This window comes from Lathyrus oleraceus, chromosome 7, assembly GCF_024323335.1.
Source record: "Lathyrus oleraceus cultivar Zhongwan6 chromosome 7, CAAS_Psat_ZW6_1.0, whole genome shotgun sequence".
NCBI classification, from domain to species: domain Eukaryota; kingdom Viridiplantae; phylum Streptophyta; class Magnoliopsida; order Fabales; family Fabaceae; genus Lathyrus; species Lathyrus oleraceus.
This window is the reverse complement of record NC_066585.1, coordinates 416003324-416021856: the sequence shown is the minus strand read 5'-3', so window position 1 is coordinate 416021856 and position 18533 is coordinate 416003324. Positions and strand designations below refer to the sequence as shown.

Genomic DNA, 18533 nt, shown 5'->3' with positions numbered 1-18533 from the left:
CACACATCTGATGGATCACATCAGCAGATTCTGCAACAAAATCCGCTCTACTGAGGATCGAAGAGTAATCAGGAAATCCATACAATCTCTGGATGACGGAGCTATCAACCGACCATACCGGGGATTGAAAGAGGTTCAACAGGCAATACTGCCACAACAACCGCTCTGCAGACAAATGCTGGAGAAAGTTGGATGAAAATACGGGGATATCAACCCAATCAACCACGGAGTAGGAAAATAAATCCTGCTCTGCTGAGAATAACAACCATTCTGATAGAGAGAAAGTAAACAACTCCGCTCGCGACTGCGCTGGGAAGGAGTGACAACAACTCTGCTCGCGACTGCGCTGGGAAGGAGTGACAACAACTCTGCTCGCGACTTCGATGGGGGTATCAATAACAACTCTACTGTGCCAAGGAGACAAATAAAGTCTGGGCATAGCGACCCACTAGAGAAAGTGGCGAGGCGCCAAGGTGACAAACCATCAACCGCCGAATCTTCCACAAGGAAAGCATCCATGCCGGGGAAAACTGCTGCTGGAGAAAACTGAGTCTTCAACAACACTCTGCTTGGGGAACAACCCCACCAACAACTCGACTTGCAATTATGCTGGCAACTCACTTGGGGAGAAATACGGGATACGGGGATATCAACCCACTAACCACAAATTTTCCGAACGACTGAGCAATCAAGCCAGGGAGAGACTACTGCTGGAGAACAGACTGAGTCTTCAATACACCACTCTGCTTCGGGGAGTCAAAATCCACAGAAGCTCTGCTTAGGGAACAACCCCAACAACCAAATCTCTGCTTGGGGAACAACCCCAACAACCAAATCTGGAGAAGAAGGATACAAACCAAACCAGGGATATGAACACATGTCTTACCTGCTGGAAACCATGCCACCCTTGGGAGAACACTGAGAAATTCTTCGAGTATCCTTTTATCATTGTGAATGTTCACTTTGTTTAAAACAATAATTTTGAAAAATTTTGTTTTTAAAACAATGATATTTTTATCAAGTAAAACATGCAAAACATTTGTTGAATTGAAACAAATAAGAGTGCAAATAATTGGATAAAAGCTCAAATTTATTTGATGGAATGGCAATCTGCAAATGGCAAGACTCCATAGATCTGTACAAATTTGAAATCAGTGATATATATTGGAAGAGGGCCATATTGAACATAATGATCCTTTCTCTACCAATTTGAATCTCGATGTATTCGAAGCTTCAGTTGACGACGAATCGAGAATCTTCTGACGAAAAGACGACTGATGAAACAGAAAGTCTTGTCAGGATGCAGTTACTTGCCTGATCCCTAATTTTTGCCTAGATTGCCCCAGAGTGAGGTACTCAATCTAGCGGGACGCAAATATGCTTTTTTTTTTATCAAGTCTCTAACTTTTGCCTAGATCACCCATGCGGGTTCTCCATCGAGACGCTCATTTTTGCCTAAGCCGCCCTTTCGGGTTTTCAACTTAGCAAGCTATTCTGTTTTTCATTTGCATATACTTTTTTTTTCTAGGCAAAGTATTTCTTAACTGCATCTGAATTCACAGGACGAGTGAAATCCTCCCCATCCATTGTTGTAAGCATCAAAGCTCCGCCTGAAAAGGCTCTCTTAACAACATATGGACCCTCGTAGTTTGGAGTCCACTTGCCCCTGGAATCGGGCGTGAAAGACAAAACTTTCTTGAGCACAAGGTCACCTTCTCGGAACACACGAGGCTTGACCTTCTTATCGAATGCTTTCTTCATTCTCTGCTGATATAACTGACCATGGCACATGGCAGTTAAACGCTTCTCTTCAATCAAGTTCAATTGGTCATAACGACTTTGAATCCATTCAGCATCAGTCAACTAGGGACTTGAGGGTATACTTTTTCTTTTTTCTTTTGGAAAAATTTTGAAAAAATTTTCCTGATTTTTGATTTTTTCATCTTTTTTTTTTTCACCCTCTTTTCTTTTTTTCTTTTGATTGCATTTGCAATGCCCCAGTTTGACTATTTTGTTGATTCTCATGATACAGCTGAATGAGCTTCTATTCGTGCTCAAGAAGTCGGGTAATCTCATCAGGAATCCCCTTCAACATCATCTTCCTCTGCTTTGAATACAAAGAATTCAAGATTGGGAGATGGCGTCGGATCATTATGTTCAATGGGTTTAGAAATCCCTGCATAATGATTCTGGATAATGAAAAGCTTTTGAATTTAAACAAGCAAATCATTTATGCAGATGAAAAGATTGTTTTCTTGTTTTTCATGGTTTTTTGTGATCACTGATTTCATGCAAAAGCAAAAAGTGAAAACAAATGGAAAAACAAATGTTTGACAATGCATTAATTGAATGAAAACATCATTGTATTAAATGCTGCCAACAATGTCATCACTTCTCCTTTTGGCATGGGAGAAGGGTTTCAAACAAAATGAACAAATCATGCTGACTTATGAATGACCGTAGGAACATCCACAGCGACCCAATTGTGGCAGACACCACCAGGAATGATGAAATTGTTCAGATCTTCTGCACCTTCTTCAAAGGTAGCAGCAGCTTCTTCTGCAGGTTGATCAGCATGGATAAATCCTCCACTTGAACAAACGTTGCTCCTTAAGTGCCCCAGAACAGCAGCCAATGCCAGCTCGGGATTGATTAACCAGGAATAAATCCATCAACAACGCTTAGTCTGGCAAAATCCTCTCTGAATTCACAATTCTCTTGCTCAGGATGATCCATCAATCTGGCAGAATCGGCTTTGGTAAAATACCGGCAAAGTGCGTCTTCAAAATAAATGAAGATCGCAGGGTCAGACCACAGGACGGGAGACCGGACCAAAACACCTGCTTATGCAAATGATGCATGAAGTGTTCGTGCATATGCTTGTTTTTTATTTCAAAGGAACCCGAGGGTTTTATTTGCAAACTTTGAAATATTTAAGCATTTTGATCATATATGAGAATATCTCATCAGATATATCAGGTGAAAAAATTTTCCGGTTTTTTCATGTCTGAAATTTTTTGCAAATAAACTCCTTTGAGTCCCTTGAAAATTTTCTTTTTTCTGATGATATGGATGCGGATGAATGCGTGAATGTATGAATGCAACAATCACACTCAAGGATCAAGCAAGGCACGCCAAACAAAGGTCGTGGGAAAGCTCATTGTATCCCTAATATCAATCATCCATTTTGGTGGATTTAGGTTTTCACCTTATCGACACCCAAGTTCCATTGATATTAACGGTACATGAACCGGCTCGAACACCCTTAATATCAACCAGCCGCTTTGGTGGATTTTCGGTTTTACACCTGATCCGGGTTCCATTGATATTAATGATGTTTGAACGACTCAACCACGAATCACGGGTTTGTTGAGAGTCACGAGCATGGAGTCTTGGTTAAGAACCACCCAAAGGGAGTGTACTAGGGTTTAAACCTGCCAGACATGTTCTACCAGAGGTTCCCATAATCATCGTTCCATCTTTCGAATATTATCGGAGGAACGAATACTCGTATTCTAAAAATATTCTCAAGAGAAACTCTTATGAGTGTAGTATCGCGTGACAATCGCATCAGAACTTACATCTGAACGACCTCCGCACTACGTCCTAAAAATAGGCCAAGATGGGTTTGGTAAACTAAGGTCCTTGGCTTCTAAGGCACATGATTGAAAGAATAATGCCTAACCACAAATAACTTGTGTGACATTATTAATCCAACATGACCTCCACCAAGTGAATGGACTCGCAAGTCAACTGGCTAAGGACTACTCCACACCAGTCAACAAGACTACGCCATTCTCCTATCCTAGAGTGCACTCGAGTTCGGGTATAGAACTCATCTCACAGAGATCACCAAAGCAAACAGCAATTGTATATCAAGCAATTCAAACATTACAATCAATACAGTTATCCCAAATTGTACAAAAATATGTCAAATAACAAATAATAATATATCATACAACAAGGGTGAAAAGTAGGCAATACCACCAAGGACCTTGTAGTCCCCAGCAGAGTCGCCACTTTTCTGTAGCGGTGTATTCGTCGCTATATGATTTATTGATTAAATCATAAGCAAAGCATACAATGAACATAGAGTCGCCACCGCACTTTTATTTATCCTAAGGACTGGCTAAAAAGCGAACAAAAACCTAAGAAGTTTTACTCGTAGAAAACTAATGAAAAAGATCAGAGATCGGGGTAAGGGGTAAATTACGCAATGGGAAGGTGTTAGGCACCCAATGCGTCCTAGGTACTCCTAGGGAGCCCTTTTCACACTTTGTTGTATAAGAAAATATTTATTTGTTTTTGACATATTGTGCAAACATGAGTGGGATGGTGAGAAAAGAATGTACATGTTAATTATTTTTATGTTCGAACGGATGAACCCGTTGCCTACATACCTTCCATCAAAGGTAAGGATCAAAACGCCGTAGTTCGGCTAAAAACTTCCAAAAGTTAGTGGATTCAATTTTAAAACACAAGCTCAAAGGTCTTACGTTACCCACGGGAGAAAACTCAACCTTAAGAAACAACAACGTCCACCATGTGAGAAAAGCTTTCACTCGCTAGTGAGGGGTTAACCCTATAATAAGCGAGGAAGACTTACAATTCAATCAACTAAGGACAAATAGGTGAGATTAATATCAACCAACTAGGGTAAATCAAACCTATAGCTAATGTATGAAAACTTAACAAACATGGACAAAGCCACAAAATCATTTGAATGGGTGAAGTTATTTGGATTATTTACAAAAAGTCAAAGTATGATTAAAGTCAATTCAAAATGAAGTATTTACAAAAATGAAGTTTGGAAAATCATGGACTTAAGGTCCAAGTTTCTAATTTGGAAAGAAGGTGAGAATGTTTGCACAACACTTATTTCAAGTTTTAAAACATGTGTGAAAAGTTTTAGGACACAATGGGATGAATGGATAATGGAAGAGTGAATGTAAAACTTCTTAGGAGGGTCCACCTCTTGAAATCATATAGAAGATGATTCAAGTGGGTCCTTAGGAATGGGCTACAAATGAGCAGTGAATGTGGTAACAGATGAAAGTAAATAAAAGCGGATATTGGATGCCACTCAATGGTCTTATACCTGTCTCCTAAAACAAGTAAGGATATCAGAAGCCACTCTATGGACTTACACTAATCTCCATCAGAATAAAACAAAAAACAAAACAGGGAAGTCAACTGCCAATCTATCTGGACTTATGTTAACCTCCACAGTATGATCCTAGGAAAACCAATGCCACATCACAGGGACTTACAATGGATCCTCACATACAACAACAATGCTCAAACAAAGAGCAAAGAAGATATGAGTGACCAATGAGGTCTTACACTCTATCTCTTCCATGTCATAGGAACAAAAGCCAATCAACATGGACTTACAATTGTCCTCAATGGGGAAACAATAATGTCACAAGGACAAAAGAAATGGTCATGCACTAATGGCAAACAAAGATGATAAATGCACAATGGCAATCAATGATAGTAAATGCACAATGGCAAATCAAGTAATCATGTATAAATGAATCAAGTAATCAATCACATAAATTCAAGTAGCACACGCTATAACCATTCAATGAGGCTCAAGCAAAAGGTTTTGACTATGAAAGTCCACTGTAAGAGGTAAGCGTCGCTCTTAACCTTGCCATTGAGGGGCTAAGGTGAAGCAGATGAAAGGGTATGAGGGGTGTGCCTCATTGCTTCTATCTCAGGTCCGAGAGAGCATGTAAATATAAGAATGTGGGGGAGTTCAGAAAGATGGAACTCTTTCCCCAATTGAAGACTCTATAGATCTTGGGTTTGGATCTCAATGCTACAACCATGTAATGGGAGCAAGGATAAGACTCACTGAATAGTGGGAGATAGGCTACATATCTCTTATATCCACCAATTGCCTCAAATGAGGACTTTTCCTGCTTGGGACAAACATAAACAATCACAAACATCACCTCTTAAGGAGGACTTCAGACAGTTTGCCCGGCCAAATAACAGGTCGGGTCTCCAGACTACATGAAGAAGAAGGTGCTATACCTCAATGCAAATTGCTATTTAAGCAAAGCAATGCAAGTTCTTAAGAGAACTGAGCAACTAAAGGGTACCTGAAATCAGTCAAATATAATCAGCATCCCAACATAAACAAAACAACAACAATAAGAATCAATCAACAATCAAACAATGATGTGCATAGCACCAAGTCCATGTGAACCAAGCACCCTACAACACAAACAAATGAGTATACAATGATCAAAGTAAACAACTCAATTATGAATCAACCTCCTTAAGGCATTAGCTTTTTAACCTGAAAAGTCAAAGTCAAGCTCAAACATAAGTAACAAGACCACTAGGCCAAGCCTAGGGTCCAAAGGAGGGAAAAAATGTAAAACAGCAAGTAAAACATTATCAAAGTCAAGATGATTCAAATAAGAAGAGATCCCAATTGGTCTCATGTCTAAACCATACACCAAATTGATTTTATGTACAATCTAAGTCAAACTAGGTAAGTAAGAGCCACCTATGCACAAACAGAATAATTTCAATTAAAAACCAAACCAAAGAAACTCAATAAATCTCACAAAAATTCATGTCTAACCAGAACCTATTCAGTGAGCTACATGTCAATTTTTATGCCATTTGGACTAGTGGAGCTATGGGAATTAAATCAACATGTTAAGGCATGCAAAAACTCAACCAAATCAAGTCACAAAATGTACACTAACTTCAATCAAATGGTAAACAGTGATATTAAATGGGAAATGGATGGGACCAAAGCCAAATGAAAGCTACACATGTTAGGAACTACTCCACCAAATTTCACATTCATGGGATTAGGGATGAGGATTTGGCAACATAGGAAAAAATGTTACACAAGCAAAGCCCAAAAAATGCTAAGCAGTAGACAAAAATTCTAATCAAATAAAAAAGTAGATCAATTAAATCCACAAAAATTCATGTTGAAAGTTAACATGTCAAAGGTATCTCATGCAAAAAATCAGAACCATAGGCCTAATGGAAGCATGGAAAAATAATTCATAAACTCAGCATATCAAAGTGTGACACATATTGTCACACTCAAAAAGAATTAATCACATCTAACAAACCAGAGGTCCAAAAATTACAAATCATATGTCAAAATCTCCAGGAGAGGGTCAAGAATCATCCTATAAAATTTCAATTCATTTGGATAAGGCATGGTCATTTTATGATTAAAATAGCAAAACACATGAATATTGCACACATTATGAACATCCCTATGCCAATCAAAATTTTTACCAAGCACAACTTCAAAAAATATGTCCAAAAAAAAGTAGATTAAAAATGGAGATTATCAAAAAAAGTCCCAAATTAATTGGGTGAATATTGGTTAATCTATGATTTTTTGAAGTTTTGAAATAATTATGAAATATTTATTTAAGGGATTAACGAATTTAATTAATTATGAATGGCAATTTTGTAATTCCTTGCGCCTGGCCTAAAACGCAGCCGTTTAACTAAACGGCGTGGCGGCATCCTATTGGCTCATTTCGGCGCCAAACATCAATTTGAACGGAGAGGCTAGGAAACAGGATCGAAGCATGAAAATTGCCAGAGCTCGTGAGCTTCATCGCATGTTCATAGCTCTTCATCACCGGCAAATTCGGTTACGGCTATTCTTGCACGAAAATGCGAAAATCATATATGGATCTCCTCGTCTTTCAACGAGGAACAAGGATATGGCCATGGTTTAGTCTATAAGTTATCACACGCAAAGATTTAATCAAGAAAAGTTTCAACATGCAAACTTCGATTCCAGATTTCTTGATGGATATCCAACGAAATTGCATGATTCGAGTTTCAGATTACTCTACAATGAATGTTCTATCAAATCCCTAACATAATTGAAACAATTACGAGATTCGATTCCCAACCTTAAGAGTGCGCAGCGGACGAATCTGTTGGATTTTGACCTCAACGATGTGAAACAGATGGCGCACGTGGATGTAGAAGGAGTGTGCGAATGCTTATTTAGCTCAACGATGCTCTATCCTCCAGGATTTCCAACTGTCATGGAACTCGTGCTTGCTTCAATGGTGAAGAATCTTCAAAGATCTTCCACTTTCTTGCTTCGACAGTCCTCCTAATTCATCTGCAAATGATGATCAAACCACAGAAACTGCAAAAAAACTGGTGAAAATCTTGGTGAATCGTGAAAAAAATGGAAAATGCAAAGTGTGGAAAGTGAGAGAAAAATGGGAGAGTTCTTGAGATTTTTCTTTTGGATTTTGTGAATTGTGATTAGTGTTCTGAGAAAACAGTTATAATTAACTATATATACTACCACTTAATCCAACAATTAATCATGATTAAGCCAAACTTGGTGATTAACAAATGTAGCTCATTTAAGCATTTTGGCTTTTTTGCCCTTGGATGCTTAGAAGCAATGCAACAGTGATTTATCACCTCAAGCAAACCATAAATATCATTTGGAAGCTATTGGAATTAGTCTCATGTCCATTGGATGCATATTTCTCAATTTCACTATGTCATGGCACTTTGTTCATTTTTCAAGTCCATTTCAAAAGCCAATTTCCAAACCATGAAGCCTTAGCATGTTATGAATATTCCAACAAGTTTCAAATGCCATTTGTGAAGTGTTGCAAAAATCCCCACTCAAAAATTCCAATTATTTCACAAGTTGGACAATTTTGCCCCTGGTTCATTTAACTGTCCAGTTGAAATTCGACCTTTTGCATTGACCACTTTTGAAGAAATCCAGTTATGCACCATGAAAGTACATGTCAAATGGAGTTTGTGCATATAAAGAACATCCAATTTGGACACTCCATGTGGAAGTTATGCCCTCCTGATTATGGGTCATTTTTGAAATTCACTGGACCATAACTTGACAACCATACATGGGATTTTCAAGTTCTTGGACTTTTTGGAATGGCAAGAACAAGATCTTCAAATTTCATGTTGGACAAAATTTCATTTGAAGCTTTCTTGGACACGTAATATTTGGGAGAAAAACTTTCCATTTTTGGCAGGTGAGAATTACCGGTCATTTCCATTTTTGGAAACTTTTTGTCTGACTTCCAATCCTTCAACCTTGATCTTTGAAATGTCAAATTAGACTTGTATGGACATGAATGAGGTCTTTCTAACCATCTCACACCTTCCAATTCCTGATTAAATGCACAGTTGACCACAGTTGACTTTTGTTGACTGGGCCATGTTCTGATGAATTCCAAGCCTCTTTTTCTTGAGATCTTGATTCCAAATGATATCAAAAGTCATATGAACTTTTTATGGATGATCATGGTGCCCAAATTCTTCAAGAATGGCCACCATCTATTGCTCAAGGCCTGATTTGACTGATTGACTAATGATTGCTTCAGCTGCAAGAAACAAGGTTAGATGACAATATTTTTGTACTTTTGGTTAGTAAATATATGAAAAGCAAAGATATACAATGCAATACATGCCTGGTGATCAAGAACCACACTCAAAAGGTATCCCACCCACTAGGAGGGAAGCTAGGGTATGCACTGATCCTTGAGGCCATGATATGATATGATATGGACCATGAGGGATCTTAGGGCCAAAATTGGGGTCTTACAGCAGGATGGGCAAATTCCATCTAGGTCACTCATGTCCCTTAGCATGCTTTGTGGAGTACCCATCAACTGTCTTTATGGTTATCCAGTTACGGACAACATTGGATCAGCAATAAAGCACCCGACTCTACATCTAGGGTCCATAGTGGTTTCAGGTTAAAGAGTGGTATACACCATTATCACCATGAGAATAACTTATGACACTTTGCATAACATTCTATATAGTATTCTCATAGCGGGTCAATCCAGTATAAATATTACTCTTAATATTCATACCTATGTTTGAGACTTGATAACTCCTTATCCATGATCCATGAGATGTGATCATCAGTCTATAAACATAATAGTCTTCATGCTTTAATGTTATCCCACTTCACAATAAAGCTCGACTACGGATACTTTAAAAATAGTGACCTTATGTTTAATGTGATCTCATGATTAAGTCATACTTGATACATTAAACGGACTAGCTATTCCAGGGACTTTATTAAACAAACATAATAAAGAAAAAGCCTTTTAATTATTAATAAATAATTCGATACAAGTACCAAAAGTATTGGCCTCTAGGGCTTACACCAACAATCTCCCACTAGCACTAGAGCCAATCAGGCATACCCCTAATGCCCATAGATCTAGTATGGCCATCATGCCTCTGTTGCGCAAGAGGCTTTGTCAGTGGGTCAGCAATATTGTCAAGTGTAGGTACTCTGCATATTTTTACATCTCCTCTATCTATTATCTCTCGAATGAGGTGATAACGCCTAAGTATGTGTTTGGATCGTTGGTGAGATCTAGGCTCCTTAGCTTGTGCGATAGCACCATTGTTATCACAATAGAGACCAATGGGATCCACAATGCTATGAACTATGTCAAGTTCACTAATGAACTTTTTAATCCAAACAACTTCCTTTGCTGCACTTAAGGCAGCAATATACTCGGCCTCGGTTGTAGAATCAGCAACTGTATCTTGCTTTGAACTTTTCCAGCTCACAGCGCCACCGTTTAAGCAAAACACATAACCAGATTGCGATCTAAAGTCATTCTTATCTGTCTGGAAGCTAGCATCGGTGTATCCAATTACAGCCAACTCTTCCTGACCTCCATATATCAAGAATGAGTCCTTAGTCCTTCTCAAGTACTTAAGGATATTCTTGACAGCTACCCAATGGGCATCACCAGGATCAGATTGGTACCTACTCGTTGCACTTAAAGCATACGAGACATCTGGTCGAGTACATAACATGGCATACATGATAGATCCTATTGCAGATGAATATGGAATCTTATTCATGCGATCCCTTTCTTCCTTAGTTGATGGGGATTGTGTTTTTGATAGACACAGGCCATGTTGCATAGGTATGAATCCTTTCTTGGAATCATGCATGTTAAAGCGTCTCAGCACTTTGTCTATGTATGTACTCTGACTTAGGCCAAGCAGTTTTTGTGATCTATCTCTATAGATTCTGATTCCTAATATTTAGGCTGCTTCACCTAGGTCCTTCATAGAAAAGCATTTCCCCAACCAAGACTTTACTTGTTGCAGGGTAGGGACATCGTTTCCAATGAGTAATATGTCATCTACATATAATACCAGGAACACGATCATGCTCCCTGATCGGGAAAAATAGCAAGTGTACTATTTTACCGATGTAGTAATAAAAGGAATTATCCTGAGTATCGATCTCGAGGACTGCGTAGGAACTATCAGTGTTGATAATGATTCAATTAAACAAAATAACCTTGGGTTGGTAAGTGAAGAGTGAATTTGCTTTGTAAAATATAAAGGCAAAATAGAGATTTTTGAATGCAGAAAAGTTAAACATGCTAGATCAAGGGTGTATGAATTGCTCTGAAATAAACTTAATCCTTATTTTATGATATCTATGTTCGAATGATTCAATATGGTTCTCAAGAGTAGTTTCCCCTAATTCCTTAGCCAGAAACCATTAACATTCAATTTTAAATCCCAATTCCTTAGCCATTCAAAAGAATATTAATCCCATATATGAATATCAAGAATTTCCCATCATCACTATTAGATCCTCATTCCTAAGAGAAATTAGCGATGTTGTTATACACATAGTGATAAAGGGATTTGTCAGACCTCCTTTACCTCCAATTCAATACCTAATTTTCCAATACGGCAAGCATTACACGCGTGATATAACAAATTGGTTTCATAAAAACATAGACATTCATAACATTGTAGGAAAGAGGTTCATTACAAAAGCAATTCAGGGACACCCCCCTAGCATTGGGGGGTTTAGCTCATGATAATATTCAAAGAAGGTACAAATATAAGATTAGACATTACAAGAGATTAGATAGCTTCGATCTTCAATTGCTTCCGCGCTTGATGATCTCCGTTCTCCAAAAATCTTGATTCTCTTGTTCTCTTTGTTCCGTCCCCCTTCTTTTCCTTTCCATTAGGTCTAAATAGTGTAGTACACCTTACAGCCAAGCCAAAAAGTCAAAACTGCCCTCCGGGATCACTTACTTGAGTGAAAACAAAAATCAGAAGATTCAGCGCACCTGCCAACACGGGCCGTGCCAGGCAACACGGCCGGCCGTGTTGGCTCTCAATTATTTTAATTTTTGTTTTTCCTTCAGACTTGCTGACACGGGCCGTGCCAAGCAACACGGCCGGCCGTGTCAGCCCCCTGGTTTTTGTATGGGAAGAGGTCCTTCTTGCAGCACGGGCCGTGTCAGGAGACACGGGCCGTGTTTGGCTCCAGGATTTTTATTCTATTTTTTTATTTCTTTTTCTTTTTCTTTCACTCTTCCATTGTTGCCTTGGCACTTTCGACTCTTCAACTACTTCTGAAACATGCACAATACCATGGAAACGACATCAAACGCATCTAAAAACTTAAATTAACACCAAAAGCAAAATAAGCATAAAACTTACTCAACTATGAAATACTTAAAATTCAAACACTAAAACTCAAAATAAAAAGGTTACCACATTGATGAATTTTGGCCGAGAACATGATGAAAATCAAGTAAAATGGTGACCGATCACAACCCCAAACTTATCTCATTGCTTGTCCTCAAGTGATGCAAGAGACAACAAACAGAGGTCACCCCCAAAATTCCTTTTCACCACTATACAGCCGATGTTATTCGCACCGAGTTTCCTACCTTCATGGTCAAGACGTTGGCCACCCGATCCGAACTATCCGCTACACCTCACAGTCCAGCACCTCTTTACCTGCAAGCTTTTCATACATCTCACACAATCTCTCAGGGTTAGCACTAAAGACTCAGTATATGCAATATCGACTCTTAGTTTTTGAATAAATTCTACTTCTATTGCACAAACATAATTCACACACTTTTGGAGGACTTAGGGTTGTAACGGGGCTTAGGACAGGTGGGATAAACAACAAACGGATACACAAGGGGTTTTTGGGCTCGGCACTCCTGTTATGTTTCTTGTACCTGTGCTTATTTTGATATACAGGGGTTCGACATCGACTATTTAACTTGACTCAACTGATTGAGTATTTCAAATGTAATCAAGTCGTTTAATTGGGACAAGTGCGTTTTGATGAGTTCTATTTTTCTTTTCTCTTTTTTTTCTTCTTTTTCCGGAGCATTCAAAGAGCCTCCAATTTTTCTTTTCTCTTTTCTTGTAACGATTTTTCGCACACTTGTCCCTATTGTATTAGATTTACCACCCCAAACTTAGAATTCACACAGTTTCCAAAATCCACAACATTTATGCCGAGCAAGGGTAGAAGAGATTATTATACTTTTTTCTTTTCTTTTCTGGCCATAGGGTAACATAAGCGGTTTAAAAACAAACAAAATGGTTAAAGGCTCAAAGGGGTTCGCAACGGATAAAACGCACAAGGGTGGCTGGAAAGGCTCAAGGTTAAACAACAAAAATGTGCCTCAATATGTGTCATAATGCAGTGCTATGTCAGTAGAACGTACGCAAAACCAGAGCGATAGAGTCATACCTGGGTTAACTCTCATGATGATCTCTTAGTATTTGGATTTTTGTAATCTCACCATGTGGGGTAAACTTGCAGGTTCCAAAGCACTCTCTGTGTAATGTAGCTTCTTTTTGGTTCAGGTGTACCATACTTCTATCTCAATCCAGTTTTCATCCCACTGTGTCCAACAATAGTTTTTCTTCGACTGCATAAATTTCCAGGGTGCCTCGGGAGCGTGAGTTCGGGTTGTGTCTTTCATCCACTAACCATCTTTCCATCACGCCTCTGGTTTTTATCCATCAATCTGTAACCCAACATCCAAACAGTTGAAAATAAAAGAAATCAAAGGAAAATTAACTTTAAAACATGAAAAACCAAAACGGAAAATAAATTAAAACAATGAAAGGAACCCCCCCACACTTGAACTAAACATTGACCCCAATGTTTAAACCCAAATGCAAGAGGGACTTACAGTGCCTACTGCGGAGGAGGGTGCTGTGGAAATTGCAACATCATATGTTGCATCATCCTTTGAATATCATCAATGGCAGCCCCTTGACGGAGCTGCTCTGTCACGATCCGATCAATCTCCGCTCCCTGGCGAGCCTGCTCGACACGGAACTGATCCATGTCCATGGGTGTCCATCCAGCAGAGGAGGCTCCCATACCTCTGTGGTGAGAGGTGTGAGGGTGAGGAACACCCCTCTCCCTTGTCGGTGCATCTTCCTCCCTCGTATCACCTGCAAGAAAATCATCTTCTCCCGCCTCTTCGGGGTCAACAGAGGTATACAACCAATTCTCATTGTTATCAACATTAGTTTTATCAGTGTTCGGTAAGCGGAACAGCCGGCGTGTTCGGCTCACCAACACATACCCATGACGGCTTTGTTCGAGCATGCCTTGCGTGCACAGGGCATTGAGGTCAAGCTTACCCAACGCCTGCATCGGGGTTTCTCCGTCCAACACCGGCCTACACCCACACCAGTCAGCAATTTGTGTTATCATACCTCCCACAGAAATGGCTCCTGAGCTTGCACGCCCCATGGTACCTAAATGGTCCGCGGCGAATGCCGCCACATTCACTGGTTCCTCATTAACCATGGCATGCATCAAATATAGCTCCCGCTTTGCCGCTACACCTGTACTATCTCCTCGTCCAAATAAGGTGAATGCTAACCCTTTTTGAGCATATCGGAAGCACGGGTTTTGAATCCATGATGCCTTTGCACTCCGGGGTTCGTACTGTGGTAAACCTGTAATAGAGGACCAAAAGGAACCTGCAGAAAAGTCATTTGGCACTGCCCCGGATCCTACCAATGGTAACCGGAGGCATTGCCCAAGCTGAATAACCGACATCGAGTAATCTTCGTTATAAAGTCGGAAACTCATAGTACCAAAATATTCATAGACATGACCAGTCCAATTTTTTTCCAATTTAAATTTAACAGTGCTTAGGAACTCTAGAGTGATGCGTTCATAGGTAGGCACATCAGCATGCATAAATTCAAAAATACCTAAATTGTGGAACATTTGGGATACATCATCTAAAATTCCTAAAGCACTCATAGTCTCATCACAAACATACCTTGTAGGTACAAGCTTCCTTTTAAGGTGAGTCTTGTACCTTTCAACATGGTCATCATCCTCAAAAATAATTCCGTGTGCATTCGGCATCCTCCGGGCCCTTTGTCTCGGCCTTGAGGTCTCTACCACCGCCTTTCCTCGCTCGGCTCTTTTGGGGGGCATAATGGTCACCTGAAAAGTTAGCGGAAAAAAATAGTGGAGATAGAGAAAAATAATACCGTCACGGTGTAGGGTGCGAGAAACGGCTCAACTTTTGTGAAGGAACTTTGAAAAATAATGGTTGGATGATGAAGAAATATGAGGTTTAAGGTGAAAGAAGTTATGGAGTTTAGGAGATATGAGGGAAAAATAGGGTTGGAGGAGATGAAGTGGCTGAAAAGTGAGTGGGGGAGGGGTAAAAGGTATTTAAAAACGTGTGGGCCCCACTCCAACGTCTCTAAATTTAAAAAAAAAATTCTGAGTTACGCACTGCAACACGGCCCGTGCTGGACCACACGGCCGACCGTGTTGCACCCCTGGAAAATGTATGGGAAAAATGTAAGCATGCAACACGGCCCGTGTTGGCACACACGGCTGCCCGTGTTGCGCCTCTGGAAAATGTATTGGCTTATGAAAATTGAGCAACACGGCCCGTGCTAGCTCACACGGCCGGCCGTGTTGCACCTCTTTTCTGACTACTTCCTTCATTGCTGGGTTAAGTCGTTGTTGAGGTTGGACAACCGGCTGGTGATCATCTTCCATGAGAATTTTGTGCATGCATATTGTAGGGCTTATTCCCTTCAAATTCTCTGTGTCGAGGACGACATATTTGAGGTTCTCCGGTAGTTGTTTCAATTCGGTTCCCTTCTTTGTTCATCTTTCTTTTCTTCCACTAAGGGTTGCCTTAAATCTTTCCACCGGTTGTGTCGATAACCTTTAAAAGGTGGTGATGCTTCCGTCATGGCTAAAACTTCCATATCTTTCTCGTTAACTACTTCCTCTTTGTTAAAAATTGATAAGCTCAACACCCTTTCCAAGGGAAATTTTTGTGTTGTCAAGCAATTTTTCTTTTCACATATTTGATCGATTGTCTCAATATGTTGGCTAGTAGCAACCTCATCCTTGTACTTCATGGTGTTTCGCACATCAATTTTTAACTCTTCATCATACACTTTCAAAGTCATCGTGCCTTCTTCTATGTCGATCAAACATCTCCCGGTCTCTAAAAATGGTCTCCCCAAAATGATTGGTATCTCTTCATCTTCCGGCATTTCCAAAATGACAAAATCCACCGGAAACATAAACTTGTCGATCTTTACTAGCACATCTTCTACTATCCCATAGGGTCTCTTCACAGAGCGGTCAGCAAATTGGAGTGTCATTCTCGTATCTTGAATTTTACCTATCCCCAACTTCTTATAGATAGACAGCGGCATCAGACTTACACTCGCTCCCAAATCAATTAGAGCTTTCTTGAAGGATCTATCTCCAATGGCACACAGAATGGTCAGAGAACCTCGATCCTTCTTTTTCACCGGAACCTTCATACCCTGCAAAATGGCATTACAAGTTTCCGTTAGAATAATCGGGTTAGTTTCTATGGTCCGCTTCTTCGAGATGATGTCTTTCATGAACTTTGCGTAGGTAGGCATTTGCTCAAGCGCCTCCAAGAAAGGAATGTTTAGCTCAAGCTTTTTAAACATTTCCAAGAACTTCTCAAAGTTTTTCTCATGCTGCCCTTTCTTCTTATTTCTTGTTGGGAATGGCAGTTTGACGGCCGGTTTTTGATCATTCACTTTATCTTTAACCACTCGTTCATCATGAGTGACCTCTTCATTTGCAACCTCATTTTCTTTTATCTCTAGATCAACTTCAAGCAATAAGTCTTCTTCTTCAGAACTCTTCTCAGGTATTTCTTTTGACTTACCATTCCTGGTGGTCACCGCATTCACATGATAATTTTCTCTTGGATTAGTAACCGTAGAACTTGGTAAAACTCCCTGTTGTGGAGAACCCGCTAGTTGTTGTGCTATCTGACTCATTTGTATTTCAAGATTCTTAATTGAAGCACCTGTGTTTTTTAAATTACTTCGAGTCTCTTCTTGAAATTGAGAGCTTTGAGCGGCCATCTTCTCATTGGCAATCTCCCAATCAGCTTTTCTTGGTACCTGTTGCTGAAACTATTGTTGAGGTTGTTGATACGGTTGTTGTTGTTGTGGTTGGTTCTGCACATTTCCTTGTTGATCCTTCCATGAGAAATTTGGATGGTTTTTCCAACCCGGATTGTATGTGTTTGAATAAGGGTTGTTCTGCCTAAGAAACTTGATCTCCTCAATTTGTTGTGCGGTAGCAAAGCAATGTGCGGTAAGATGAGGTCCTCCACAAATTTCGCAATTACTAGTTTGAGTTGGTTGAACCTGTTGAACCTGTGCCACAGTTTGGGTATCAATAGCCATCTTCTTCAGTCTCCTTTCTACTTCAGCTGCTATTTGATCTTCCATCTTCACCACTTGGCTTTCCAATTTCAGGTCAATTATCCCTTCGGGTTGACTAACACTGCGGTCATACAACTCCAAGTGCTCATTGGCTGCAATGGCTTCGATAATCTTTTTAATACCAGTGGCTGTTGTAAAGTTGGTTGAGCCACCAGCTGCTGTGTCAATGAGTTGCTTAGTCTTCAGCCGAAGACCATTCACAAAATTCTGCATTTGCTCCGTTGCATCCATATTATGAGTAGGACATGCAACCAACAATCGTTTGAACCTCTTATACGCATCTCCAAGTGACTCTCCTTCCTTCTGTTTAAAATTTACTATGTCGTACCTCTTTCGGATGTACACAGAGGCCGGAAAGTACTCGTTGAGAAAAGTTGTCTCCATCTGTTGCCAAGTTGTGATGCTTCCAGCAGGTAAAGAGTAGAACCACTCTTCAGCATCTTCTGACAATGTAAACGGAAACATGACCAGCTTCTTAGCTTCCTCAGAATGTCCCTCAATCTTTAACGACGTAGTCATAGTCAGAAACCTTTGCAAATGCTTGTTGGCATCTTCGTTAATTTTTCCTGCGAAAGGTCTCCTTTCTAGTTGCCGTATCGTTGAGGGGTGAAGTTGAAAGTGGGCAACATTGACTGGTTGATTCACGATTGTCATCCTTCCAGGCGGGGCATTTGCTCCCCCGTAATCACCTAATAGTCTCTCCGCAGGAGGTGGATCAGCTGCCATAGTTTCAGGTTCGGTATCAGAATTTCCAGAATCAGAGTGTTCCGAATGAATTGAAACGGTTCCCTCTTTCTCAGAATCAGAAACTATCAGCGGTTCTTCTGTTACTTCCAGTCTGTCGTGTCTGGCTTTTCTGATTCGTGCTCGCAACGATCGTTCTGGTTCTGCGTCAAAAAGAAATTCAGCTGAGGCCTTACCTCGCATAA

The 18533-nt window shown here is 40.0% G+C and overlaps 1 protein-coding gene across 1 annotated transcript; it reads right to left on the bottom strand.

The window, feature by feature from the left end:
• Positions 1–15960: 15960 nt before the first annotated feature.
• On the bottom strand, positions 15961–17238 carry LOC127104120 (uncharacterized). The gene is made up of 2 exons (XM_051041326.1): positions 16512–17238; positions 15961–16370 (listed from the first exon to the last, which is right to left on the bottom strand). The coding sequence occupies exons 1-2, from the start codon at positions 17236–17238 to the stop codon at positions 15961–15963; spliced, it is 1137 nt and encodes a 378-aa protein (XP_050897283.1).
• Positions 17239–18533: the final 1295 nt, after the last annotated feature.

Bases quoted from the DNA above. Each gene is read 5' to 3' on its own strand.
- LOC127104120 (XM_051041326.1), bottom strand. From the start codon at position 17,238: ATGGCCGCTCAAAGCTCTCAATTTCAAGAAGAGACTCGAAGTAATTTA. The intron at 16,371-16,511 runs GTAAAATTCAAG...AAATGCCGGAAG, and splicing joins CTATAAGAAGTTGGGGATAG to ATGAAGAGATACCAATCATT.